The 27,129-nt window shown below is 36.5% G+C and overlaps 2 protein-coding genes across 10 annotated transcripts in view; one reads left to right on the forward strand and one right to left on the reverse strand.

Moving 5' to 3' along the window:
- The window catches only part of cntn3a.1 (contactin 3a, tandem duplicate 1), a 139,944-nt gene extending 128,135 nt beyond the window's left edge, over nt 1-11,809 (forward strand). The window contains exons 15-23 of the mRNA XM_049462925.1: nt 484-642; nt 1,058-1,207; nt 2,699-2,769; nt 3,089-3,323; nt 3,556-3,671; nt 4,387-4,573; nt 8,353-8,465; nt 8,677-8,845; nt 10,509-11,809. Of these exons, the coding sequence (XP_049318882.1) occupies nt 484-642; nt 1,058-1,207; nt 2,699-2,769; nt 3,089-3,323; nt 3,556-3,671; nt 4,387-4,573; nt 8,353-8,465; nt 8,677-8,845; nt 10,509-10,609 (1,301 nt within the window). The 3' untranslated portion in view covers nt 10,610-11,809. The remainder of the gene's footprint in view (nt 1-483; nt 643-1,057; nt 1,208-2,698; nt 2,770-3,088; nt 3,324-3,555; nt 3,672-4,386; nt 4,574-8,352; nt 8,466-8,676; nt 8,846-10,508) is intronic.
- Nucleotides 11,810-12,986: 1,177 nt separating this feature from the next.
- Nucleotides 12,987-27,129, reverse strand: part of si:dkey-178k16.1 (band 4.1-like protein 1) — a 115,930-nt gene continuing 101,787 nt past the window's right edge. For 8 of the 9 annotated variants that reach the window (XM_007234646.4, XM_007234648.4, XM_015601672.3 and 5 more), the window contains 8 exons: nt 25,611-25,661; nt 23,886-24,290; nt 23,207-23,443; nt 22,868-22,927; nt 21,533-21,625; nt 21,335-21,415; nt 19,357-19,473; nt 12,987-16,785 (listed from right to left, as the gene is read on the reverse strand). In XM_007234646.4, the coding sequence (XP_007234708.3) occupies nt 16,780-16,785; nt 19,357-19,473; nt 21,335-21,415; nt 21,533-21,625; nt 22,868-22,927; nt 23,207-23,443; nt 23,886-24,290; nt 25,611-25,661 (1,050 nt within the window). In that variant the 3' untranslated portion in view covers nt 12,987-16,779. Of the gene's footprint in view, nt 16,786-19,356; nt 19,474-21,334; nt 21,416-21,532; nt 21,626-22,867; nt 22,928-23,206; nt 23,444-23,628; nt 23,735-23,885; nt 24,291-25,610; nt 25,662-27,129 lie in introns of those variants that run through there. The other variant, XR_453236.4, reaches the window with a different exon arrangement.

Below are 27,129 nucleotides of genomic sequence, written 5' to 3' on the forward strand. Positions count from 1 at the left end.
AGGTGCATGAAAACTGTGTTATTCCAACAAATATTGATTTCTTAACTTGTTTTCTTTGTATTATTTGAGGTCTGAAAGCTCTATCTTTTTTGTTATTTCAGCCATTTCCCATGACAATATAAATTACAATATTTTTATTTTATGTTCATTTTACCCAAATATATACCTATAAATAGCAAAATGAGGTGGTCTCTTCATTGTTTTTGAGAGCTGTATGTATAAAAGTACACTCTCAATTTTTCAGATCTCATTTCTCATTTTTCAGATCTGTCACTCATTTTTAATCCTAATAAACATTTCACATCACTTTTGTATAGAATCAAAAACTGACAAAAGCCAGGTAGATTTTTGCCTCGTCTCTATATTCACATTTACCTCATTTACACTGAACCTCTTTCCGGCAAATACCCAGGTTATATTGCATGTGTGAAAGAGAGATTTTTTTTTGTGGCTTTGCTTGATACTCAGCTCTTGTTGAAACAGGTGCACCTGGGCCACCACTGGACATCCAGGTAGACCACATCACTGAGACTACAGCGTTTGTGTCCTGGAGCCCTGGTCCTGATAATCACAGCCCTATTTCCAACTACGCCGTCCAGGCCAGAACCCCGTTTTCTTTAGGCTGGCAGGCTGTTAGAACAGGTATGCAGCATTATTGAGCTCTGATGTAGACTAGACATTTTTACTTTATTTGCTCCTATAATATGGGTATTGAAACTTTTCAGATTTTATTTGATTAAAATTTTGATAATGTATTAAGTATCAGTATTTTCGTTTCCCTTAACAATTATATGCTTCTTTGTGTTGGTTTATAACTTACAATCTCAATAAAATACATTTAAAGTTTAGGGTAAGGTAACAAAATGTGTTTCAGGGTCAGTTAAAGATTTTTAACTTAACAAACAGCCGTCCAGCAATATTGTATACTGATAAACTGTGATCTAACTTTGATGGTACTGTTGGGAACTATAAAATAAATTAACATATATTATATTTGTTTTTCCTTGTACAAGGTCAATAGAATCATTACAAATATTTTCACATATTTCCTTATTAGTTCCAGAGATTCTTGGAAGGAACCAGTTGGCTGCTCGAGTGACAGACTTGAGTCCGTGGGTGGAGTACGAGTTCAGAGTGTTGGCCACCAACGCCATTGGCACAGGAGAGCCCAGCAAACCTTCACAAAAGATCCGCACTACAGACACACGTATGCATTTTACTGCATTTTATGAATTCTCATTTCATTTTATATTGATGGAGATCCCATCTCAATAGAGTGAAATGTACTATACACTGATATGGGAAAGCCGTATGTAAACCAATCATGTACTGTTACGTCAGATAGGTCAGGAAATGCCCACTCCTGTAGAAGCTCTGAGGTATTGTCTTGTGAGGGAAGATGAACGCTGGCTGAGTTATCAGAGCTCAAGTAAGGCCTGAAAGTGGGTGCTAGGAATATGGAATATTTAATTTCTGATGTTTTGTAACCATTTATCGTTCTTGAGATGCATTATAGTGGGTGGTAATGATTGTGACCAACAGCATCTGGCTAGAACTGTCTGTCAAACAGACGAAGACTCTTGAAAAATGACATCCACATTTAATGCAGTAAGCTTCAGTGGCATATCCCCTATTCTTTTGCTTCTATTAGACACAGCAAAAGCCCCTGCTCCTATTTTTTTATTAAAAAATAATATATAATATTTTATTTATTTACATATTAAACTGGAAAAAAATGCACGTTTGGAGGCTCCACCAAAAACTTTAACAAACTATGAAAACCTTTTTTTGTTTTATGCCGAGCAATTATTACTTCCTGTAATCCCATAATAAACAATACTATTCTTATTTAATTATATCTTAATACAGATTCTTTTTAATGCAGGGGTTTAACATTTTATTTAATTTTAGTAAGTTTTTTTTCATATGTTTTACATTGCTATTAATTATATTGAATAATATGTATTATTATTATTATTATTATTATTACTATAACACTAGTATCTAATACTTGTATGTATATGTAAGTATGTATGTATGGGGATGGATGTGTGTGTGTGTGTGTGTGTGTGTGTGTGTGTGTGTGTGTGTGTGTGTGTGTGTGTGTGTGTGTGTGTGTGTTTATTACTATGTCACATCTGGCTTAGTTCTGGTGAGTTAAAAGAAAAGATTTTGAAAAGAGTTTGAAAAGATTCAATCAATAAAAAATGATTAAAAAAAGAAAACATAGCAAAAGCCATGGAACATGATGATAGTAGATAGTATTAGGCATATCTGTGCATATAACAAAACAAAATAACAAAATAATATGTTTTTTTTTGTTAGATTAAACCAGCAAAGCATTCCAGATGTATTAAAAATATGTAGAAAGGATTATACATCAGGTATTAAAAGATTTTAAGAAACGTTCCATGACTTTGAACAGCTTTCGCTACTTTGAGCTTCCTACATAAAATTACAAGCTTACAATTCAAGAATTACATAACGTTTAATATATTCCTTTTTATTATGTCACAATGATTTGGTTTGAAGCATAAAACTGACTAATAGTGACAAATAGGGTAAACGAGAAGTCAGACAGAGTTTTGTCTGTTAAGTTGCAGTCGGAAAGTAAAGTATCTGCACTTTGAGAAGACTTGCTATTTATATTATATTATATTAAGGGGATGTCTTCTTTTTTTCCCTCCAAATGTCTTAGTTCCGAGGATAACCCCGGCCCGGGTAGGCGGAGGCGGTGGCAGTCGCTCTGAGCTAGTCATCACTTGGGAGGTAAACTCTGACAGCTGGCTTTCCTTCACGGCTTTATGATGCAGAGTTAACTGTCAGTAGTGGCTTTGCGTGGTGGGGTGAATAAAAAGGGGCCCTTCATGTTGTCACTGAGTTTGATGTGCTTGCTTTAGAGTTTGAAGGGAAACCTTTTGAACATGTGTGTCAGTAAGGCAAACAGCTATTTTCCAGAGTTCTCTTCTATTTTTGTGCAGCTGCTGTGGTTCTGCTCCTTTCATGATCATCTCTTTGTTAGATCTGTCTTTCTATCTTCAATCTTTTGACTTTCTGTTTGTGTGTGTGTGTCTGTGTGTGTGTGTAGCCGGTCCCTGAGGAGTTGCAGAGTGGTCCAGGGTTTGGTTACGTTGTAGCGTTTCGTCCCCACGGGGCTCAGAGCTGGATGCAAGCTGCCGTTACCTCACCCGACGCTTCTCGATACATCTTTAAAAATGAAAGCATTCTTCCTTTCTCGCCATTCTATGTGAAGGTGGGAGTTTACAACAACAGAGGAGAGGGGCCTTTTGGACCAGTGACCACAATCTACTCAGCAGAAGAAGGTGAAAAGAACTCTTGAAAGGAACTTGTTAGAACTGTATTGTGTTTTTCCTATTTTGATTCAAGTGTTTGTCTTGGTATGTATGCTCTATACTTTTATTTGATATATGTCATAAATTTACTACTGTAAGGGACTGTGCTCTCACTCAAATTAACACCTGTGATAATGTGATGGGATGTGATAAACCTGATTTAATAAATAACTTGATGCTTAACGCATACTCCATGCTCTAGAGCCAAGCCGAGCTCCCAATAAAGTCCGGGCTAAGAGTCTGTCAGCCTCTGAGGTGGAGATCAGCTGGAAGCCCCTGCCATGGAGCACCAGCAAGAGAAGAATCGTGGGCTACGAGGTGAGAAGACCAGAACACACATTTGTTTTTGTCAAGTTGATATCTAATTGTGTTATGGGCGGTCTTTTAGTTTATCTTTTGAATTTACGGGAGCCTATTTTCCTTTTTTCTAAAATCAGATGTGTTTTTGATTGAAGTAACTGTCTTTACTGCCCAGGAGCTCTTTATTCTGTATATCAGGAGACAGACAGACACTTTATTGATCCCAGAGGAAAATTCTGGGTCAGGATTTAACTGCATTTGCCATCCACCTCATCCCAAACTCTCAAACTCATTCCAAAAGTAACCTTTCATCATTCCTGAGAACATCGTTCCACTGACTTTTAATAAAAAAATATATATAATGTGTAAATAAAATAATAAAATAATAAAGTTAAAAACAATATTGTACACATCAGACACACTTTTATTTAATTAATGAAAAATAAACAATAATACGCATTTAGCGATACAAACTGTGCTCTGCATAACCTCACACATTTAATTGGATAAAAACAACACACAAAATGTGTCAAATTCCATTAAAAAACAACTTTATTTTCCTTTTGAACCCAAGTTTAGTCTGTCAGGTTTATGTGGTTAACAGTTTAATTTATAAGGCATTAAGTGTCATTGTTTATAAGGCTTTATTTCAAAGAAACAGTTTGATATACTGTTGAAACATCTATAGACAACATCAGCATCACTCATCCACTGTTTACTGTCTGAACTTAAGCTAAGCTATTGGGCCAAGGGACAGAAGCAGGACACGGCCAACGTGATGCGGACAGTTGGGAACAGGACGGTAGAGATCATTCGTGGCTTGGAACCCAGCAGTACATATTACATCATCCTCAGAGCCTACAACAGCGCAGGCGCCGGACCGGACAGTTCAGTGGTCAACGTCACCACAAAGAGACCCCGTAAGTATTCTAAAGACAGAAGCATAACATAAGCTGACCTGGTTTAGGTCGATATTTTAACTAAAGCTCTAACAGGAAGAAATCTCACAATTATGACCCTAAATATTCTTTATTAAGATTTTTTGTTTATTTGTATAGACATTTCTATATTTAGTTAATCGTCTATATACAGGTCTGGAAAAAAAATAAGAGACCACTTAAAAATGATGAGTTTCTTTGAGTTTACCAAATTGAAAACCTCTGGAATATAATCAAGAGAAAGATGGATGATCACAAGCCATCAATCCAAGCTGAACTGCTTGATTGTGTGCACCAGAAGGGGCATAAAGTTATTCAAAAAGCAGTGTGTAAGACTGGTGGAGGAGAACATGCCAAGATGCATGAAATATATGATTAACAAACAGGGTTATTCCATCAAATATTGATTTCTGAACTTTATAAACTTTATGAATATGAAGCTTTCAAACATATACCTATAAATAGCAAAATCAGAGAAACTGATTCAGAAACTGAAGCGGTCTCTTAATTTCTTCCAGAGCTGTATTTGATTACAAATACACTCATCATCAGAAATAAAATAGCTGCAAGGAATTTATTAACAAGAATGAAACATGGTGGGTTGTTGTGCCACACTGTCATTGTGGAGGCACTGTGGTCATCCTCAAGGTCAACGTTTTGTTGTCACAAATTAAATGTCCAGAAGGTCTGGTGTCATGCCAGATCATCTTTGCTCTTCATTACATCACTATACTTTTATGGCCCAATGCTACGTTAATGGGATACTGCAACCAGTGGAAACTTTTTTTTTGAGTGCCCACTATGTTGCGCTATTCCAACAGGATAATGCTCATGCTCTTGCTGCTGCTATCTCAAGAGCTTGCCTTGAAGACACAAAAAAATGCCTGAGCTGCTATTGGACATGCGGTCAATACTTCCTTACAACAAAATCTGCAGGAACTGCATAAATATTCAAGCTGTATAGGATGGATTATCACAGGACACCATTAGGAACCTCTACAACTCCATGGCAAGACATTTGGCATATTGTTACACGTGCATTACAGACTAATTTTGTATGCAAAGCTCAATAAATATGAGAGTGTCCCATATCAGTGTAAAATTTTAATCATTTATGGCTCCCGGTAACTTTTATCTTCCTTTCAAATAGCACTGCAGTCTGATACGTCCTTCTGGGTTCAACAATTTTTAGAATATTTCTCTGATTGGAAACTAATAAATTTATATTTACTTCAGAATCAGAAAATAAGGAATAGCCGTTATTTATTTCCCCTTTTTTCTTTTCAGTTTCTGATGTTCCAAATGTTCCATTTAGCTTGTCAATCGATTTTACACACTGCTATTTTAAGTGAATTGCACCAAGCCCACCTAGCATTCTGCTTTGTCTTTTGTTTGCTTTTCTTTTTCTTTTTCTTTCTGGGTAATTGAATTCACTCCTTTCTATAAGGCTGTCAAACATGCAAGGCATGCATGTAATGAAAAGAAGCATCCAAATAATGAATATAAATCCACTATGAGGCACTCACACAAAAGAGATCGAACAAAAAAAGCACTGTCAGTTCATACCTTGTGGCTCTGTTTTCATTGTAGTTTAAAACCATATGTGAAACCTCAGCACAGATGTAGATCCCTATAGTGAGGGAATTCTCTGAGGACTGCTCAAAAAAAAGAAAAGAAAAAATACATCGCCTAAAAGTTTTAATTAAGCACCGTATAAAGACGTAGCTCCTTAATCAGCGTTTGGGGATTGCCTGTCCAAGTTTCTCTCTACTTCATAGCAGAATATAGTAATTAAGGATTATTAGATGAGTCTGTTTTAAGGCTACTAGGACCAAACGTGCTCAGTGTAGAAAGCCTGAAGATATCAGAGAACCTGATAAGACGTTACTGACACTGGAATCTACGTGAATCCAATTAATGAGATTTCTATACTCCTTATATCCAAGCAAAGACGCCAGGTTTTAAAGTCAGCTTATTCTCTTTAACCCTCTTTGAGACATAGTCTGAAATTAATGGAATACTCCTGTGTTTTTACATCTAATCTGTATCTGCTACATCTCTATCATTGGGCTAATTACCAGGAGCAATAATTGCAGCACATTTCCCTGCACTTAGCTGTTAACTTAAGCAATAGAGTTTGAGAAATTGACTTTGCATAGAAGTCAATTGGACTGTTGCATAGAAGTGAAGCACATTTGCTTCAGCACCTGACCAGTGGTTTCTAAACAGTCAAGTCACAAATTTATTAATCATTTTTTTCGCTCCACTGAACATATTATTTGGGTGGTCGGTCATTCTTAGCACTGCGGTGACACTGTGGACATACTGGTGGTGTGTGAGTAGTGTGTGTTGCAGTGGTACAAGTGGATCAGACACAGCAGTGCTGCTGGAGTTTTTAAACATCTCAGATATCACTTCTGGACTGTCAATAGTCCACCAACCAGAAATATCCATCCAACAGCATCTTGTGGGCAGCATCCTGTGACTAATAAATAATGACCTAGAATAAGGGATTGTACAGTCATGAAAAACCTGGGAACATCATAAAATTTGAAAATAGCAATTTCCAGGCCTGGATAAGTATTGGGAAAATAAAAATGGAAAAGTTGTGGAAATTTGGTCTATACATTTTTGTGTTTCAATTTATCGACGGAGAAAATCTATTTTGAGCTAACAAATACATCAGCTTAGAGTTAATTCAGTAATTTTATTATTGAAGATTGTGTGTCAATATTTGTATGTTTTTTTAGACCTACTATATTATATCAATTATAATAATTATAGTTTTAGTTGATTTTTCTTTTTATTGTCCATGTCTGCACTGATGTTTTAAAAATTGTATGGTCATGAAATGTTGACATGGAAATGTATTGGTTAAAACATGTATGAACCCTGGAGAATGAACAGCACAAACTGTGGAGCTGTTAGTTGTTTAAGGGAACAGTGTTTAAAAGTCCACCTCTACCAGCACAGCACACACTAACACACCACCACCACCCAAATATTAGCTGCTCTGTGGTGGTCCTGTGGGGTCCGGACCATTAAAGAACTTAAAAGGGGGTTAATAAAATATGCAGTGAAACAGAAAGACTGCAAATTGTAGTTATAGAAGCACACAGTGCTCCTATTTGCTGAGTTGAGCTGATAAGATGGACAGTGAGTGTAAAGTCTAACGTTTTGTAACGTGACTGTATTTTATTAGATGTGTATTTTCTTCAGCTCTGGAAGAAATAAAGAGAACACTTTAGTTCTGAATGAGTTTATCTGATTTTTCTATTCATAGGTATATGTTTGAGTAAAATGAACATTGTTGATTTATTCTATACAGAATACAGACAACATTTTTCCAAAATTCTAAATAAAAAAATTGTCATTTAGAGCATTTATTTGCAGAAAATGAGAAATGAAAAAAAAGATGCAGAGCTTTCAGACCTCAAATAATGCAAAGAAAACAGGTTCATATTTATAGTTTTAAGAGTTCAGAAATCAATATTTGGTGGAATAACCCTGGTTTTCAATCACAGTTTTCGTGCATCTTGGCATGTTCTCCTCCACCAGTCTTACACACTGCTTTTGGAAAACTTTATTTCACTCCTGGTGCAAAGATTCAAGTTTTGATGGCTTTTGATCATCCATCTTTCTCTTGATTATATTCCAGAGTTTTTTTAATTTGGTAAAATCAAAGTCTCATAATTTTTAAGTGGTTTCAGAGGGTCCTACTAAAGCTTTCTCTAAATCTTTTTATTATTGATTTTTTTTAGCACCAAGCCGAGCGCCGACGAAAGTCACATGGAACGCCACAAGCACAAAGATCATTCTGAAATGGGACCAAGTCAAAGCTCTGGAGAATGAATCGGATGTCATGGGTTACAAGGTATGAATATATTTGTCCCACTGATATGCATGAATGCATGGAGTGATTTCTTGTTGCTAAGGAACACAGGAAGTAATTGTATTGTTATGAGAAGGCAAGATCACACTAGATCTAATTCCAAAAGATATTTTGGAGTTAGTGGATTCAGAACTGCATTGTAAAGTTTTGCATTGTTATAGACGATGTACTAATCTGAGCTCCTCTTTTGAAGGTGATTTACAAGCAGAGCAGACACAACCGTCAGAGCGTGGTGGAGACTAACAGGACCTCCCTGGAGCTCGCTCTACCTGTGCATGAGGAATATATTATCCAGATCAAAGCAGTCAGCGAGGGAGGGGAAGGGCGCAGCAGCACACTCATTACCATCCCAAGGATAGCAGGTCTGTGTCTATACTTCTAACTTATGATGTTCAATTGTAGAATAACATCTTACTCTTGATGTTTTTAACTCTGATTCCAAAGAGGGTTTATGAAACATCTAGATATAGAACAAATGTATACAACATTTAATTTAAAAAAGCAAAAAAATGAAGGCTGGGTGATGTGTAAAAAAGGAGTAAAAAGTACATCTCGATATTCTTCAAATATCTGAGTGATTCTTAATTCTACAATTTAGAGTTTAGTTCTGGCATAATTATTAAAACAGTTTTACTCACGTTTTTTTGTGTAATGTGCAAAAAAAAAAGGAACGGCACCACTAAGAGCTATCAAATATGCAAAACTTATTATTTATTTTCGAAGGAATTAAAGCATTGTATAAAACTGTAACCAAGCTTATCAGGATTCGCTTAATGATTTATAATTAATCAAATAAAATGCACACTGACAAAGGAATGAGGGGAATTAGCAGCCACTGTAAACTCTTCTTCTCTTCTCTTTTTCTGTCCTACGGCTACCCCAATGGGGCAATCAGTATTCCGTAAAGTCTTTTACAAAACCAATAAAACAGCAAATTTGATTTTTTTTTTTCATCTTTTGACTCCATTAGTTTTTAAGGTGCAAAAATAACCTACTAATATTTCAGTTAAGAAAAAGTAATATAAAAAAATATGAAAATCACAGCCACTTCAAGAGTGGTTTACATATTTCTTTACAGAAACACAAGCCTGAGAATCTACTGAGATCCCTATATGAAAATATCCTAATTATTGACAGTTCTCTTAAACGGTAATCATTCAGTTAATCAGATTAAATTGATTCACCCCACAGCACTAATGAAAAACAATAACAATTAAAAAATAAAATAACAATTAAACAAATGTGTGCTCATTGATCTGCCACAGCAACAAGAGAATCACCATGTCACTCTCATATCACATATCTGCCAAGATTATTACTTCATTATGTGACTACATTATACAGCTCTGGAATAGTTTCTCTGATTTTGCTATTTATAGATATATGTTTGAGTAAAATGATTTTTTTTATTCTATAAACTACAGACAACATTTCTCTCAAATTCCAATTAAAAATATTGTCATTTAGAGCATTTATTTGCAGAAAATGAGAAATGGCTAAAATAACAAAAAAGATGCAAAAGCTTTCAGACCTTAAATGAATCAAAGAAAACATGCATCTTGAAAACAAAATCATGCATCTTGGCATGTTCTCCTCCACCAGTCTTACACTCTGCTTTTGGATAACTTTATGCCACTTCTGGTGCAAAAATTTAAGCAGTTCAGCTTGGTTTGATGGCTTGTGATCATCCATCTTCCTCTTGATTATATTCCAGAGGTTTTCAATTTGGTCAAATTAAAGAAACTCATATTTTTAAGTGGTCTCTTATTTTTTTCCAGAGCTGTATATAGTCCTTTTGGTACCACTTTAATATATAGTTTTATATTGCACTTACACCACTAGAGGGCCTGCATGGACCTGCTCGAAACAATTGCATGAAGGTTTAGTTTTAGTATTTATGTTAATTTTAAGTAATGAATGGCATGGTTAAGTATATAATGTTCTTCACATGTTTCTGATTAAAGCTGCAGTGCGTTTGATCTGTTTTTGTTCTTTTCTTTTCTGCATAAATGCCGTGTGTTGCAGTGGCACATGCGGTGGGAGCAGCAGTAGCAACAGCACAGATTTCAATCCTCTCAGTTCTCATAACGCAACTACTCTGCTGCACAGCCAGGACTTTATCATGACAGACAGTGAAAACCAAGCAATGGAGAACATTTGTTAATGTCCCCTTCAAGTGGATGCGCATCTTTTTTCACTTTTCCAGCAGGTTTTACAAACCTTCGGTGGACTTTTCATAGGAAAACTATTTTGTCAGCCACATTTGGAATACTGATACCAAAGCTGCTATCAAGACAATGGAGTTATCGGAAGGGAGGATTGTTCGTTTTTTTTTTTTTTTTTGTCGATTTTTGTTGTTTTTAAATGTCCTGTATAGCTTTCTGCTCTCGTCTCATATATAAATATATATATGGACAACAAACAGTGGGATGTCTCCAGCATGGCAAATGAATGTGGATTATATACTTTTACTACTTGAGGACTACGACATGGACAAGTCTTTAAGAGTATATGGATCCTTATCTGCAAAAAATGAACGCTTTCTGGATTTTCTGCCTCTACAACCACCCTTTCTGGAGCAGACGTCACTAAATATTACCTTTTCATAAATCCAGTGGATGTTCGAGTGTTTTGTTATGCAACAGGACCGGACTTTATGCTCCATCACTGCTTGGGATTCTGGCCAGTGCTGTTTTTTTTAGCATCCTCAAGCATAAGGTCCCAGTTGGCTTTCGGTACATATCCATATTTTCTAGACTGTGCTAAACTGTCCTGCTAAGTTTATTCAGTGCATTGTTTCCCCAAGTGTGCAGTGTTTACAGTCCCTCAATGTGGACAAGTCCCTCATTTCCTGTTCCACAGAGAAGACTCTATAGCTGCTGGCCTTATCAGTACAGAAATGCTCCCTAGCTGTCTTGAACCCCCTGTTGTTTCTTAGTTGGTAAAGTATCCAGAGCCACGCTTTGCTAGTGCGTGCGTCAGTATTTCAGTATTGAAGTTCTGAACAGTAGGCCTATTTAAAATATCCTCAGGACCAAAAAAAAAAAAAACAGCCTTAAGAAGTAGTCACCCTTCATTTGATTTGCTCTCTACCCCTTACCAACAGTGTTTTTAAAGAACAGCATTTTGATTTAGACAGACCAGCACAAACTTCACATGGAGGTACTTTGTGTAGCTAATGGCTGTGGTTGTTAAATTTCCTGTATCTTGCATAACAACACATTCCTTTACAGTCAGTCGCTCCTCAGCATGAATTGGCTCTGTAGTAGCTTGGAAAACAGTGTTTGATTGGTCTGACTGCTTTTAAATAAACGGAAGAACATGAATGAAGTAGTTTTTTTGTTGTTGTAGAAATTCATGCAGGTACTTCAAGGTTACGTCAAATTAAATCTTTCTTGTCCTAGATAAAATACAAATATGATTTGGGAGCATGTGATGTATGTGACCAGATTACATGATCATCGTTTTACCTGTATGCATATGCTTAGTGTTGTCATCAGCCAGCATCAGTGTTGTGCTAAATCTGTCTTGAACAGGGTTCGTACGGGCATGAAAAACCTGGAAAAGTCATGGAGTTTGAAAATAGCCATTTCCAGGCCTGGATTCCTTTCGAAAAAATAAAAATACCCAGAAAGTTTTAGAAAAGTCATGGAAATTTGAAAAAATGAAAAAAGAAATCTGTTTATTGACTGATTTGGTTTAAAAAAAAAAAAGAATGTTTGGGTAAATGCTGTCTGGCTTCCTTCAGACACATGTAAGGCAGAAATATACGCAAAAATGTTATTCAGCTAGTAAAAGTGTTTTTGTTATTTTTAGGTGAGATATAGGCCTACTATAAGTTTGACATGATTTTTAGTTTTTTTTGCCATGTCTGTACTCATATTTTCAAAGATTGGTCACAAAAGCTTGAAAATATTATGAAAATGTATTGGTTGAAACCCTGGTATGAACCCTGCTTGAGTCACACAAATTGGACAGAACAGAATAGATTTAAAATTCTTGGTGTGTCTGTTTATAATAATCACTAATAATCATTAATATTAAGTTTTCCTTCACAACAAAACCAGAACATCGCAGAAGAGGAGTCTCAATTTGGCACAACACTGGCAGCATGGCGTGTTTTTGTTAAATGCCAACTGGAAGTCTTCTACAGGTGGGGTTTTATAGTAACAATGGAGACCTTGACTGTCAACATTGTGCATGTTTTTAAATCAGTGTGTCAACATTTTAGGGTTCAATTATATTCTACCTGTCATATATTCTACAGGAGTCCTGAGGCTACCTTAAATTACTATTACACTAACACTTGCTCTTCTTTTTTTAACAGCTGGACCCTTATTTATTTACGTATGTATGCACCTACTTACTGACTGCTATTCTTTCTGAGACCAGATGAGGGCAGCATGTCCTAAAAATAACAGAATTCAAGGTAAAATTACCGTACTCCCGACATCCAGGCCACGTGGAGGAGCATGAAAGTATTGATGATGACGAAAACACAGCTTTAATTGACTGATTTGATTTATTTCATGTAGAACACTGTACAGCAAACACAGAGAACCAAGCAGTAGGAAGTACAGAGTAGGAGTGAAAGAAATGTAAACGCAGGAGAAACCGATCATAGATGGCACTCTGTTCATCACAGAGCCTCCGCCTTCCTTCGACATCATTATGTTTCAGTGGCACATGTTCAATAATAAGAGAAAAGGGAGAGGGAGTCCTGAACCCTGAACTACAGCGGAAGCACCATCTGCTCGCATGAGTTGGCCGTTTCCCAGAAAAACCCACTTTCACCCTTCCTCAGAACAGGAGATGAGAGCAAAATGGTGGAAACTGCTTAACATTAGCACATTGCTTTCTGTTCAGGGTTTTGTTTGTGTGTGAGTGTGTTGGGTGTGTGTAGATTAAAGATTTTGCTTTATAGATGAGAGAAAAAAAGTCAAAAGTGGGTTAAGGAGGTGATTGCTGACTTGAAATTGAGATAGCAGCTTCTCCATGGCACTTTTTTTTTTTTTTTTTTACTGTTACCAGCAACACAAAGGGGCGGTTCTCCAGTTACACATGAAGCCTCATGTCAGACAAGATGGCACTGTAAATTTAAATGAACTGGATGAATTTAGTTTTATTTTACATCACAGTTTCGAGTGTACAGGAACCTGCATGCCTAATGTTTTATAAAAGACTACTTTTTTAAAACTGGATCAAGGGCTATCCAAGGTTATATTTAAAATGTAAAAGATGTCAGGTTTCTGATTAGCAGTATCTTAATAATTGTATGAATGAATATATATGGATTAGGGCTACAGATTTAGGAAGTGTTCAGGCTTGTTCAACATTCATGCTTTTCGATTAGGACCACTTTCACAGATTAAGACTAAGCCTAGGCTAAATAGGATTATTTACAGTGGAATACCAGCGGCAGGCTTAATCCATGTCTGAGAAATTGACCCATAGAATCATACTTTATCCATGAACTGAAGGCAAATGACAAAAAATTATTAGCTGCGTCCCAAAAGTCTAGACTGCTGCCACAGCAGTCTGCATTTCTTATCCGCTATGTCGTAGAAGGCTGTTCAAACGTGAAGGACTATTTTTCATACAGCCTAGAAATGTAGCTGATGTTTAGAGCAATTCTGAGGACAGAGATGATGTATTCTTTCCAGCCTTCAGTTACCCACAATTTTGCAACACAACAAAAGGGAGGGAAAAAACAGTAATTGGAAAAATAAATAAGAGGCCACCAAAAAATTACGAGTTTCTTTGATTTTGCCAAACTGAAAACCTCTGGAATGTAAACAAGAAGAAGATGGATGATCACAAGCCATCAAATCAAGCTGAACTGCTTGAATTTGCACCAGGAGTGGCCTAAGGTTATCCAAAAGCAGTGTTAGAGAATAGTGGAGGAGAACATGCCAAGATGCATGAAAACTGTGATTAAAAACAGGGTTATTCCACCAAATATTGATTTCTGAACTCTTAAAAAATGTATGAATATGACCTTGTCTTCTTTGCATTATTTGACATCTGAAAGCTCTGCATCTTTTTTGTAATTTCAGCCATTTCATTGCAAATAAATGCTCTAAATGACATTTTTTTTATTTGGAATTTGTGAGAAATAAGTAGTTTATCGAATAAAACAATAGCTATCATTTTACTCAAACATGTACCTATAAATAGCAAAATCAGAGAAACTGAAAGTGGTCTCCTAACTTCTTCCAGAGCTGTATAAAGCAGAAATAGCCTTATAGCCTTTAGAATGTCACTAGGAGTCATGCTAGAATGGTCTCACTACAGTCTAGGCTTTGGAACACAGCTAGTATTTTACTCTTCAGGAATTTTACAGGATTTAAAAAGAGCTTAATCTGAACGAATTCTGGTTGGAGAACCGCCCCTCAACAAATCTGTAATTGCACAACATAAACGTCTGAGACTTTTCTACCTCTATCTTTGATCTAGGAAAGTAAAAAAAGCATACAGTGCAGTCCTTTGTTGAAGGTCCATAAGAACATCATCTACAACGAGACATCTCCAGCATTCTAATCGTCTTTTCTTCATTTGAACCAACATCCTCCAACACTCATTTTAAAGAATAGCAATACACACACCAATTAAAGCCCACACACGTACGTACCTCATGAAACACTACAACACATACACCTGCAGTCATTCTTGATGCTGTTCCAGCATTCGTATCACAGAGGGAAGTTTGGAAAGAGAATCACTGTTTGTACACACTTCACTGAAAATAGAAATCAAAGCCTCGTGACATCTACCACAGAGTACGGGATCGGTCCGACTGAAACACACTAATACCTGCAGTGATCTCTTACACATGTAATACAGCATCCATTAACTGTCTTTGTGGGACTAACATAGTGCACCGAGGTCAGGAAAGAGCCCGCGTCTTCTGCTAATAAACCAAGAATAAGAGTCACACACAAAAAAAGAAAAATGTCTATACACAAGTTTGTGTAGTTTGAGTCTCTGGGGTGTTTGAAAGCCAATTGTTGTGTAGTATATTTGTTGTTCGCCTCCTTTTGTTTCTCTAAAGTGGAACTGCGTGTAATAGTGACTGAACAGTTTCACATGCATATGATACAAATATGCAGACTTGAACATTATGCATTACTAGCATTTCCTTCTATTAATTATATAAAAAAAAATCTGGCATTGTTTTGCAAGCATTTATATAAATTTGGAACCAGATTCAGTCTAATCTCTCTAATTTGATAGATATGGCATCCAATGTCCAATATCTTTAATGATCTTCATTACCAGCAACTGTTGTTGTTTTTCTTGTAACAACAGTGACAGTGACCTCTTACAGGAGGATTCTAGGAGGGGGTTCCAAGTCTTAAAACAGTATATTAAGTACAATGTAGCAGTTTAAATAAAAATAACCTTAAAATTGTGGAGAAAAGAGAAGCAGAGGATTTTTCAGAGGAGGTCAAGCAGTCGCCACGTTTCAAAGCAGCTTCCTGTTGATTTCTCCTCCTCTCTACACTTCATAGTTCTTGTTGAGATCTGTTGCTTCTCAGAAGCTTCGTCTTTTTTCCGTTTGTTGGCATAAACTGGTGTCCTTGTGTCCAGCAATCTGTCCGTCCCCTGTCTGCGCCATATGTGCCTGTTTGATGAGTGCACTGACCTGCTGTAGTTGGTTTGGTTCTGTCTGTGTTTGTTTAGTTTGTTGATCATCTTCATTTTATCCTAGGCTAAAACCCTGATTTGCCACATGCAAGTGAATGGGATGGAAATCCAGACGCAGTGTAACTGAAGCGGACTGAATATGCATGGGCATATGTGCGCAGAGACGAGTAACTTTTTCTGTTGTTTGAAAGTTCTTTAAAAACATATTTAGTCTTCCTTTGTTCCTAGATCCCTTACATCAAGACGAATCATCTATGTGGAAGTTTTGGAAGCCACCTTTGGGCCGATAGAGAAGTGAAGAGAAAAGTTCGCTTGGACGATGAAGGTGAAACGGTGTGTGTTCCATCAAACTGAACACCAGTGGATGTTGTGCTGCAGAGCAGTCTGCCAAAAGTCTTTGTCCCTGGAGAGACGGTACAGACCCACAACCAGATAAAGTTTAGATAAAATGATCCCTTCCAACTTTTCACAACCACAGCAAATAAAAAAGCAAAAATGAGGTGCATATATGACAAGTTCCAAGTTCAGAAGGAGCATGTACGTATGCGAGTGTGTATCTGTAAGCAATCTGTTGAGGTCCTGGTATACTTGGTGGTTTCCAATCCAGAACTTCTCCTATACACTTCTGCGGTCCTGAGACACTAGGAGATCAGGACTGAAAAAGAGCAAAAGTAAGCAAAGCATCACCATCAATACTTTATAGCAAGAAGTATGTAGTTACTACACTCGCCAATCAACTTTTTAGGAAGCACAGCTCTGAAAAAAATAGATGGATGGTCACAAGACAATCTGAACTGCTTGAATTTTAGCACCAGGAGTGGCATAAAGTTATCCAAAAGTAGTGTGTTAGACTGGCGGAGGTAAACATGCCAAGATGCACGAAAACCAGGGTTATTCCTACAAATATTAATTTCTGAACTCTTAAAACTTTATGAATATGAACTTGTTTTCTTTGCATTATTTGAGGTCAGAAAGATCTGCATCTTTTTTTGTTATTTCAGTCATTTCTCATTTTCTTCAAATAAATGCAAAATTATATTTGGAATTTGGAAGAAATTTTAAAGAATAAAACAACAATGTTCATTTTACTTAAACATATAGCTATAAATAGCAAAATCAGAGAAACTGATTCAGAAACTAAAGTGGTCTCTTAATTTTTTCAGAGCTGTATAATAAAGTATTTAGGGAGTGTATATTATAGTAATAAATTAGTTAGATTGGATAGGTAAACCATGATGTTCTTACTTTTTCCCTTATTCAAAATGTTGCTGCAAATAAGGGGCAATCAGTATTTAAGGTTGTGTTTCATCACAAAATAGACAATTTGTTGTTTAGTTACTTGCTCTATTCACAATATGTAGGCATACTGAAAATATATCTCCAAAGAAATCAATAAACTATTCTATAATGTGTGAAAAATAATATTGAAAAACAGGTATTTTGTGTAGTAAGGGAATCAGCACCTATTGACCAAAGGATAATATGTACTCCTTTTGTTTACATTTATGTAATATCTATTTCAAACAATGTAATAATCAGTGCTCATTTCATTCTGTGAGTTCTTTACATTGAAGTGGCTGTTAAGCAACACATCCACTAGAGGGCAGTTCAGAGTAAAACATGATGGCAGAGGTAGTAATAAACTTAATACAAGCAACAATCTAACTGGCTGTAAACAAGGGTGTACACATTTAATATATTTATCATATTTTTTTTTTATGTGTAGGTTTTTTTCTTCTGACTACCTACTGTCAGTATTCGTAAGCTTCCAGGGAATACTAATACATGAATGTTATTTTAAACCTTTTTATGTTAATTTAATATTTTATTTAAAAATAAAAATTGTATAAGGGCCATTCCACATAATCTGTGCCATCTGGTTTTCCAAATATGAATGTAATAACACATATTTAACTATTCAAAACATGTACTGGTCAAACTCAGGCAGCAATACATTTTTTACAAGGTTTCTAATCCAAAGATGGTTTCATTTCTCTCAGTCCTGTTACCAAAACTCATGTGACATTTAAAAAGCATGACTAAAAGCAAGTCCACTAATTCCTTTGATTTTTCTCTCAAGAAAGAGTTTATGTTAGAGAAATGGTTGACTGTATGTTTAAATAATTTATATTTATGACAAAAAAATTACTACATACATGTACACTGTATTTTTCTAAAATATGCAAAGCCATTTTAATCTTTTCAAGAAGACCCAAACATGAAATTGATCAAATTTATTATCATGCAATTTATTAAACAAATGGATAAATGATGAACCAAACAGAATGGGAAAAAAAGATTTGCACAAACTAATATTCACATTAATAAATCAATAAACCAGGGGACAATGCCAATAACAGCAGTGAATTTCAGAATTCCAGTAACAGAAATGAGTACTCATTTATGTTACTGGAACTTACTCCTGTTACTTTTTATGTTTTAAGTAACAGGATTGAGCTTTTGCATAGAATTAGCAAAAATATGAAAAATAGCTAAATGGCGGCTATGCTAAAAGCATGCGGACATTGAGCACATTGTAGTGATTTTCCCAAAATCTGTATTCTAAAAATAACCAAATAAGAATTAATTGAGGTAACAGGAATGAGTGTTGAGATTAATCTCTTCATTAATAGATACAATAAGATCAAATACAGAAAAACAAATTCTTTCAAAAAAAATATCTTATTCCATTCTTAATAATAAAATGTATTTTAAAGTTATTTTGTGTGCACATTTATACGTATAATTTCCTAGGGACGGAAATGGCACCCATTTGGTGGAACGGCCCATAATGCATTTGTAAAAAAAAAATAATAATAATAAAAAAAATCAGTAGCTCATACCAGGTGTGTTAACTGAGCTAACATTTTAAATGCTTATTATTTTTTAGAGACAAAAGTTTACTTTTTACATTCTCAGTATGGCATGGCACTGCCACAAGACAGTAATAGTTATATATCCTGCTTTCTTTCAGCACATTCACAGTGAGATTTGTGTAGTTTTGTGATGCAGCCTGTGCCTGTCAGCATTTTCCTCCTTGCGAAACACACAGTTCAGGAAGTAAACTGTAACGCTGCTGACATATCATTATGACCCTATCATGCCACTACCTCTGCCCCAATTAAAAAGAGCACTGTGACAGATAAGCGCTTCAGTGAAAACATAAGTGTTTATTTTCACAGTGAGAGGATTAATTATGCTCGTTGGGACTGAATATGACAAATACCTTGGACTCCTCATGTGGGTCGTGTGTGGAAGATTCTGTTTCCCTGACAACGACGGCCTTGGTTACCAACATGTCAGGATGCTGCTGCTTGGCTTCTTTTATTGCCATGGCGAGCGCCTGTGACAAAGCAAGCCCTCAAGTCAAGGAACAAAGAAAACATGTCTTGGCAGATACTTTCCAAGGCCACCTGCTTTAGAAGTCTTCTTGTATGAGGGCTTTTAAAACATGAACACTGAATGACACTTTTAAACAGTACTGGAATGTTTATATTACGGTAGTATACTCAACATGACAAAGAGCCAGATTTATAAAACTTGGCTTTTTACAGCTGCATTCTTTTTCCACCTTACCTCAGAAAATAAAAAACATGCTTATTAAATGTTGACTGAAATCTAATTTTGTCCCTTAATGCAAGACATGTCTGATATCTTTTCAGCGCTGCATGGACATTTCAAATCTGGTCTTTTCAAATCATGCAATATGAATGTGTTTGAGTTGTGTTTGAGTTGATTGTGATGGATGCCAAACTGTTTTGTCCCTAATTCAAAAGCAAATTACTCAATTCTGTTTAAATGAACTCCTTGTGTCATTAGCAGTGCGAGCACCTGACTTCTTCAACATATAAACCAGCCACCACCTCTTTTCAAGCTGCTATTGCTCAGGTGAAAAATCCAGCTGTTATTTTTAACTCTGTTCACATTCATGTTGCATGTCCATGGATTGGATACATAATCGATTTAGGCTCAAATTTGATAAAAAAAAAAATAATAATAATCAAATCAGATTTGGCTTGTTCATACACCTATAAAAAATCAGATCTGAGCTACAATGAGCAAAAAATCAGATTCAACAAGTGTTCCTTGGATCATAGGCTACGTTCACATTACAAGCCACATTGCTCCATTCAGATTTTTTGCTCAGATTGGATTTGGCTATCTTGTCGGTTCAAATTCACAAATGTAAGTGATCTGTATCTGTGTGTAATGTGAGCGAATCTGTCCCTGAAACAACTCACATGCGCACACTGATACGTGTATAAACATCTCCTTCTTTACCAACAACAAAAAAAAAACTCATATTTGAGAGACGAATCGTAGCTTTATAAAGGGAAATGGATGCGTTTGTTAGCAGCTCATATGTGGAGCATCTTTTGCTGCAGTGGAGAAACCGCAAACAGCTGGTCTGAAGTACATGCTCAGGTCGAGGAGGAGAAAAGACCAGGCGGTTTGCTTTTGCTGTTTTTACAGCTATAGCTGCGTCAAGAGATGTGTGGGTATGAGAGTGAAGCACGTAGCACAACATAAAAGCATATGACCGTTTACATTCATGTTGCATGTCCATGGAACGGATACATATCTGATTTAGGACCACATATGGAAATGACTTAATTCTGATTAAAAAAAAAAAATCAGATTTGGCACATTTACTCACCCATGAAAAAACATTGAGCAAGAAATCACATTTGAGTCACTTCAGCCTGGTAATGTGAACATAGCCATAGTGAAAGTACATTTATACTCCAGATACCAGAGTCTTTATAGAAAAGTCTCTTAATTTTCAAGCAAGTAATCACTAAGGCAGATGTGTAGATAAAACCTGAGTTATTCAGTGTTTATGTATTTATCTCGCTGGAAGGGAAGATCACAAGGCTCAGACTCATGTACTTTGGACACGTTATACGATCAAGTTCATTAGAGAAAGATCTAATGCTCGGACTGATCAGCGGCAAAAGACGATCAGGCCGCCAGAGAACACGTTGGCTTGACACCATCAAAGCTGATACTGGACTGAAGTTAAGTCAGATGACAGATACAAGATCGGACAGCATGGAGAGAACTAGCCCATAGAATCGCCAAGAGTCGGATACGACTGAATGGATAACATCATCATCATGTATTTATCATCAATCTCCTACATGGCTAGCCTTAAAAAAATAAGATGCCAACAGTGCTAGCACTTTTCTTTAATAAGAACTTACCTGATCTTGGTCAACATCATCATCTCCTGTAATAATAATCCTTTTTTCAATTCTTGTCTCAGAGTATCCTCCTTTCACGGTCTAAAGTAGAACATCATAAATTGGTCAAAATAATCATACTCATTACTACTAGAGGTCCATGGATAATATTTGTCATTTATTGACATAAAAGGCCTCATCATTGATTGTCCTTGTTACCTTGGTTACATGTGTTGTTGTGGTTGATGTCACACTCTCCGTTACCATTAAAGGAGACCCAGATCCATCTCTTGCCAAAGACCCAAAGCTGACCTGTCCAAAAATGAAAGATCAATTATCCAATTTAATCAGCTCTTAAAAATGTGATTATTCATAGATTTAGCATGTTTTGTTGTATGCAAAGTTTGGGCACACTGGTCAAATTACATTTTGTAATATTAGTTTGACATTTTGTAATGATTAGTTTGTAACATTGTTTGAAACAAATCCTCATGCAAGGGTTTAAAATATCCTAACGTACAGTTATTATTTTATAACAAAAAAAGAGCTACATAATTGATGTGGCTTGTGCAAAAGTTTGGACCCTGTACAGAGCTGGGACAGAGTTGGGTAAAACACCCTTAGGCAGAAATCAATAGCAGCTAAAGCTCTCAGGTCTTGCAGCTGAAATGTGTTTCTACGCTTCTATACAGACATTCTTAGTCTTAGTGTTTCAGATATTCTTGGGTTTTTTTTAGAATGCAATGCTTCATGCTTCTTCATGGTCTTTCCATAAACTTTCTATAATGAGGGAAAGAGACTGTGAGGGTCATTCCAAAAACTTCGGTCCGTGACTCTTTAGGTATTCAGTTTCAGATTTTGAGGTATGTTTGATCATTATCCCATAGAAGCCATTCCTGCTATAGATAATTCAGATAATTTGCCATTTGCATCAAGGATATGCTGTAGAATACATTCTACCCTCCCCCTGAGCTATGCTGCCAATGCTTCACTTGCCGACAAAACCCAAAACCCAGCATTACAGGTCTGCCCTACCCTTCACACTTATTATCAAATGCAGTGTTTTTCTTCATTCTGCTGATGGTTCCTTCAGAATATTAACAGTAATATGGTGTTTGGATTTGCCTTTCTTACCAGCATACAAGTAACATTCTCTACTGTAGAAACTGCAAGCATTCAGATTATTACAGTGGATAACCTGAGTTTATGTTTGCTGGTTGTTAGTATAGGGTTTGAAATGTCAGATAATTTATAAAGCTTGACAGCTACTAATTACAATTGGTGACTTGCCTCAGGCTTGTTTTATTCTATGGTCTAAGACCTTGTTTAAAAAATGTGATCCTTTGTATTTACACCTCAGCACAGGCTAATTGTACATCAGGATTTGTTAAAAGAAAAATGTGCTTTATGTTTAATTAGTTGAATAGATTGTGTTTGCTACTTTCCATAAAAAAATGTTACTTGACCAAGGGTGCCAGAACTGTTCACAAACAATATAGTGCATATGCATAGTTTTGAATAAAATTGCTTTGAATTATGTTGCAGGATACATACAGGAGAGATCCTCTCCGTCATTGTAAAAGAACCTTCCCGCAAACCATGCATGCCATGATCCTGAATAAAAGAGAAAAAGAGCATGTTTCTGCATGACTGATCATAAAAAGTTAACTTTTTAGCACAGTTCTCTATTTCTCAGCTTGTCCAGAAATGCATGTGAAACTCGTCACTCAAAGCTATAATTAGACATTGTAGCTATAGTGGGAGCCCAAGAGCTAGAAAAACATTTCTCACATAATGCTGCTTCATTGTATTAGCATATGAATGCCCTGCATATAAACGAAAGGTAATGAATAGCTATAATATGAATAGTGCCATAGATGAAATTGCCTTTACCTGGTCTGTAATCTCCATTATGGTTGTAGTGACCTCCGATCCATTCGGCTGTGTCTCGATCTTAACTTCAGTCTTCCTCAGAGCCTGCGAGGCGATGATGTCACTGCTGTGAGGCTGGAAGGATGCTATCTCGGAGCCCTCTCGTCTGACTGCCTGCATACTAGCCAGCTCTGCAGACTCCTTTTTCAAAGCCTGAGCAGCTTTCACTGACCGGGGAGCTTTTTTTGGAACAAAAGGCTTAAAAAAAGAAAGAGAAAATGAAAAAGGTCAGATCTTGATTAGTAATACAATGTTTGGGCGTTTGAACATCTGTCAGTTGAAAGAACTTGACATTATAAAATGAGAGAGGCATGGTTTAAAAGAAAATAATAATATGAAGCTGTGAGAAACATAACAAAAATTTTAAATTAAAGCAACCAAACCTTGAACGGACTGACAATCGACTATGGAAGGCGGCACCATATGGAACAGAATTAGCATCAATCATGAACTGAAAATCCCATGTAAATTCATGCTTTGTTTGATGCCCTGTAGGACGCAAGAGAAAATGAAAAGAAGAAAAAGAAAAAAAAATGATATGATCAAAAACATCAATGCAGACGCATGGTTGTGCATCTCTCTCTCCAAGGTGGTGGCCCAGTTCCCACATTGAAGAAGAAGAAGAAGATGGACTATCTACCTCAGGTTTACGTTCTTCCACAGGCTTCTGCTCTACCACGTGTGCCACAGGTTTCGATTCCTCCACAGTTCTCCATATGTCTGCGTGTTTCTCCTCTGGCAGGATGATGGGGTCAGCTCCTAATATGAAGGCCGGATGGGTCGGCCGGTCTCGGTCTGAAAGACCAAGCTCAGACGAGAAGTCCTTCTCCCCAAGCTCAGACATTCCTCTGGAGAACTCCTCCATCCCTGTCTGAAGATCCATAAGGACAGTGAAGTCTACCTCAGCCTCCAGGCTGGAAGTGGAGCTGACGGTGATGCTGGAGCATTTGCGCTCAATGCCGAGGTGGGTCTCTTTAAGATAGAGGGTTTCTGGATCAGGGTCGTCCTCGGACACAGATCCTAGGCGTCGTTCCCATGGCTCCCTCTATACAGGAATAACGGAATGAAAGTCAGAATTCAGGAAAGAAAAATGTACATGCTTGAGCAGGAAAAGTGAAGCTAAACTATGTTTGAGGAAACAACAAATGTGGACAGGAAAGGCACTTGTTTTCTGCATGATATCAACACTACTGGACTTTACTCACTCTTTGCTACCTGGCACTGGGTTTGTTTTCCACTGACACAGTTTGCACCTCTTCAAAAGACAATGGAAATGTTGCAAACTACAAATATGATCAGTTATGTAGCTTGGAGATTTGTACAAATGGCTTGATTGTGCTTGGTATCTTCTTTTTGCGTCGTCACTTAGAGTGATAATTCTCTCTATCCAGTGATTTGCAAGGTTTACACATTACGCGTTAGTCCCTACAAAGCTTGTTTTAAATTACAAGCCAAACCAACTACCAAAAAGTGCTGTTTTCCTGATACCAAATTTGCCAAATTTAATGTATCTGCAGACTTTTAATTGGTTTTCTGACAGACCATTATAATGAACAAACATGGGTGTCTTCTTGCACTCCAAATAGGATCCATTGCTTTAGTAGCCTAGCTTGGAGAGTAAAATCTAATTTCTGCATTTTAAAACATTTTAGGCAAATTAAGGACCTTTTAAGACTTAAGTATATGTGGATATCCTCTAACAAAAAAGCAAAACTGCTGAATAGGATCAGATCAAGTAGTGTTGGTACCATGCAGTAGAAAACACCACAACATGAGAGTAACATGAACCAACTACAAAAAGATGATGGTATGGGGAAAGTTTCCACAAAGCAAAAATATTAAGGTTGTGACAACATATATTAAAGTCTAAATGTAAAGGTTAAGTAACTGATGGGATGGATTAACTAAAAGGTTTTCTGTTAAGAACGTGGACATGTCTCTGAGGGAGGATTAAGACAAAAGTTGTTTGCAAAAAAAAAAAAAAGAATGACTCTCAAGAGGTAAACACGCTAAAAAGCCTTGGCTTGTTGTTGTTGTTTTTTTTGAGGCAAGCCTTAGACACTGTTTGTTAGGTGTTAAATGGCATTTCCCAGTTCCCAATGGGACGACATTACATGTGCTGAGACAAAACCATCTGTCTCATTGCATCATCAGACACAATGGGACAATTTACATATGTGATCATGTTGGTACGTTGGGGGCGGGGCCATGCGATTGATTTCATGCTACTGTGGTATGGAAGCAAATATGGGCCCTTAGCTCGAAGCTCATGCCAAATATCCAAAAGTTTTTAAACATATGGTTTAGCAAGATGACAGAAGTGGTTGAATGGATGGATGAATGGATGAGTGGAAAAATGAGGCACCTGGGCATCCTCCTGAGGTTCCGCATGAATTGCTGGAGTGGGGAGGGGCTCCTGGTGAGATGAAATAATAGGAAGAGTAATGCAGAGTTAGAGCTCTGAATGTTCAGACCAAAAGAGCAGGACACCAAAATGCCCAAAACCCCACCATCTGGACAAACATGAAACTCCACAAATCAATTAAGACAGAACAGTGCAAGTACCTGACTTACGAGCATCGAGCTTCAAAGATTAGGATGTGATGATAAATGCCATTTCAAGGGCTTTGAATCTGTTGTCAATTTTTGTATCGACGTGGCAGATCAATACATAGATATATTACAATATTACGACCACCTCCTTGTTTCTATATACATTATTAATTTTGTTTAAGCTCAACAGGAACAGTTTGAAGTTCAATTGCAGGATGTAATTCTTCTGTTTCTCTGCATACTTTATTATGCTCTTATCAGACTGTAGAGTAAAAAGTTCCTATATGATACAACTGTAATGTATGTAAAATTCAATATAACATATAATTTCAAAATAAATAAAACTTTACTGTAAGTTAATGGCAAAAATGTTGAGGGTATATTTGGGGTGTTTGGTTTCCAATGAAGTACTGCCAAAAAATTATAGCCGGCTATACACTGTAAGGAATGCTTCTGTGTTGGTCCTTTGGGGATATGGCCATTGAAGAACGGAGAATAATTATGTATGAAGAGAAACAGATACAGGACTACATTCTGTAATTTTAGAACTACAAAGTAATACGTCTGTGTACTGAAAAAATAAAGTAACTTAGGAGCTTCAGGAACCAAATGATAATACAACTTTTGAAAAAAAAATAAGAGACCACTTAAAAATGATGAGTTTCTTTGATTTTACCCAATTGAAAACCTCTGGAATGTAATCAATAGTTAGATGGATAATCACAAGCCATCTAACCAAGCTGAACTGCTTAATTTTTTGCACCAGTATTGCATAAAATTATTTAAAAGCAGTGTGTAAGGCTGGTGGAGGAGAGCATTGTTGCACCAAATACTGATTTCTGAATTCTTAAACTCTGAACTCTTTATGAATATGAACTTGTTTTTTTTTTGCATTATTTGAGGTCTGCATCATTTTTCTTATTTCAGCCATTTCTCATTTTCTGCAAATAAATGCTCTAAGTATTATATAAACAATATTTTTATTTGTAATTTGGGAGAAATGTTGTCTGTAGTTTATAGAATAAAACAAAAATGTTCATTTTACTTAAACATATACCTATAAATAGCAAAATCAGAGAAACTGATTCAGAAACTGAAGTGGTCTCTTATTTATAAATTTTTTTAAAGCCTTAAATATCAAAGGCGTGTTTAGTCAGCCCAGGTCAACACAGGTCAGCTGACATTAAATGATATAATTAACCAGAATTTAACAGGGTTGTGATTAAGCTGTTCATGTTGAAGCTCCTCGGTTGGCTTTGGCCCAAAAAGATAAGTACCTCAATATTCCCTGCCCTTGAAAATAAAGACTTATCTACCACCAAGTGACAGCG

Source organism: Astyanax mexicanus, chromosome 13, assembly GCF_023375975.1.
Source record: "Astyanax mexicanus isolate ESR-SI-001 chromosome 13, AstMex3_surface, whole genome shotgun sequence".
Classification (NCBI taxonomy): domain Eukaryota; kingdom Metazoa; phylum Chordata; class Actinopteri; order Characiformes; family Acestrorhamphidae; genus Astyanax; species Astyanax mexicanus.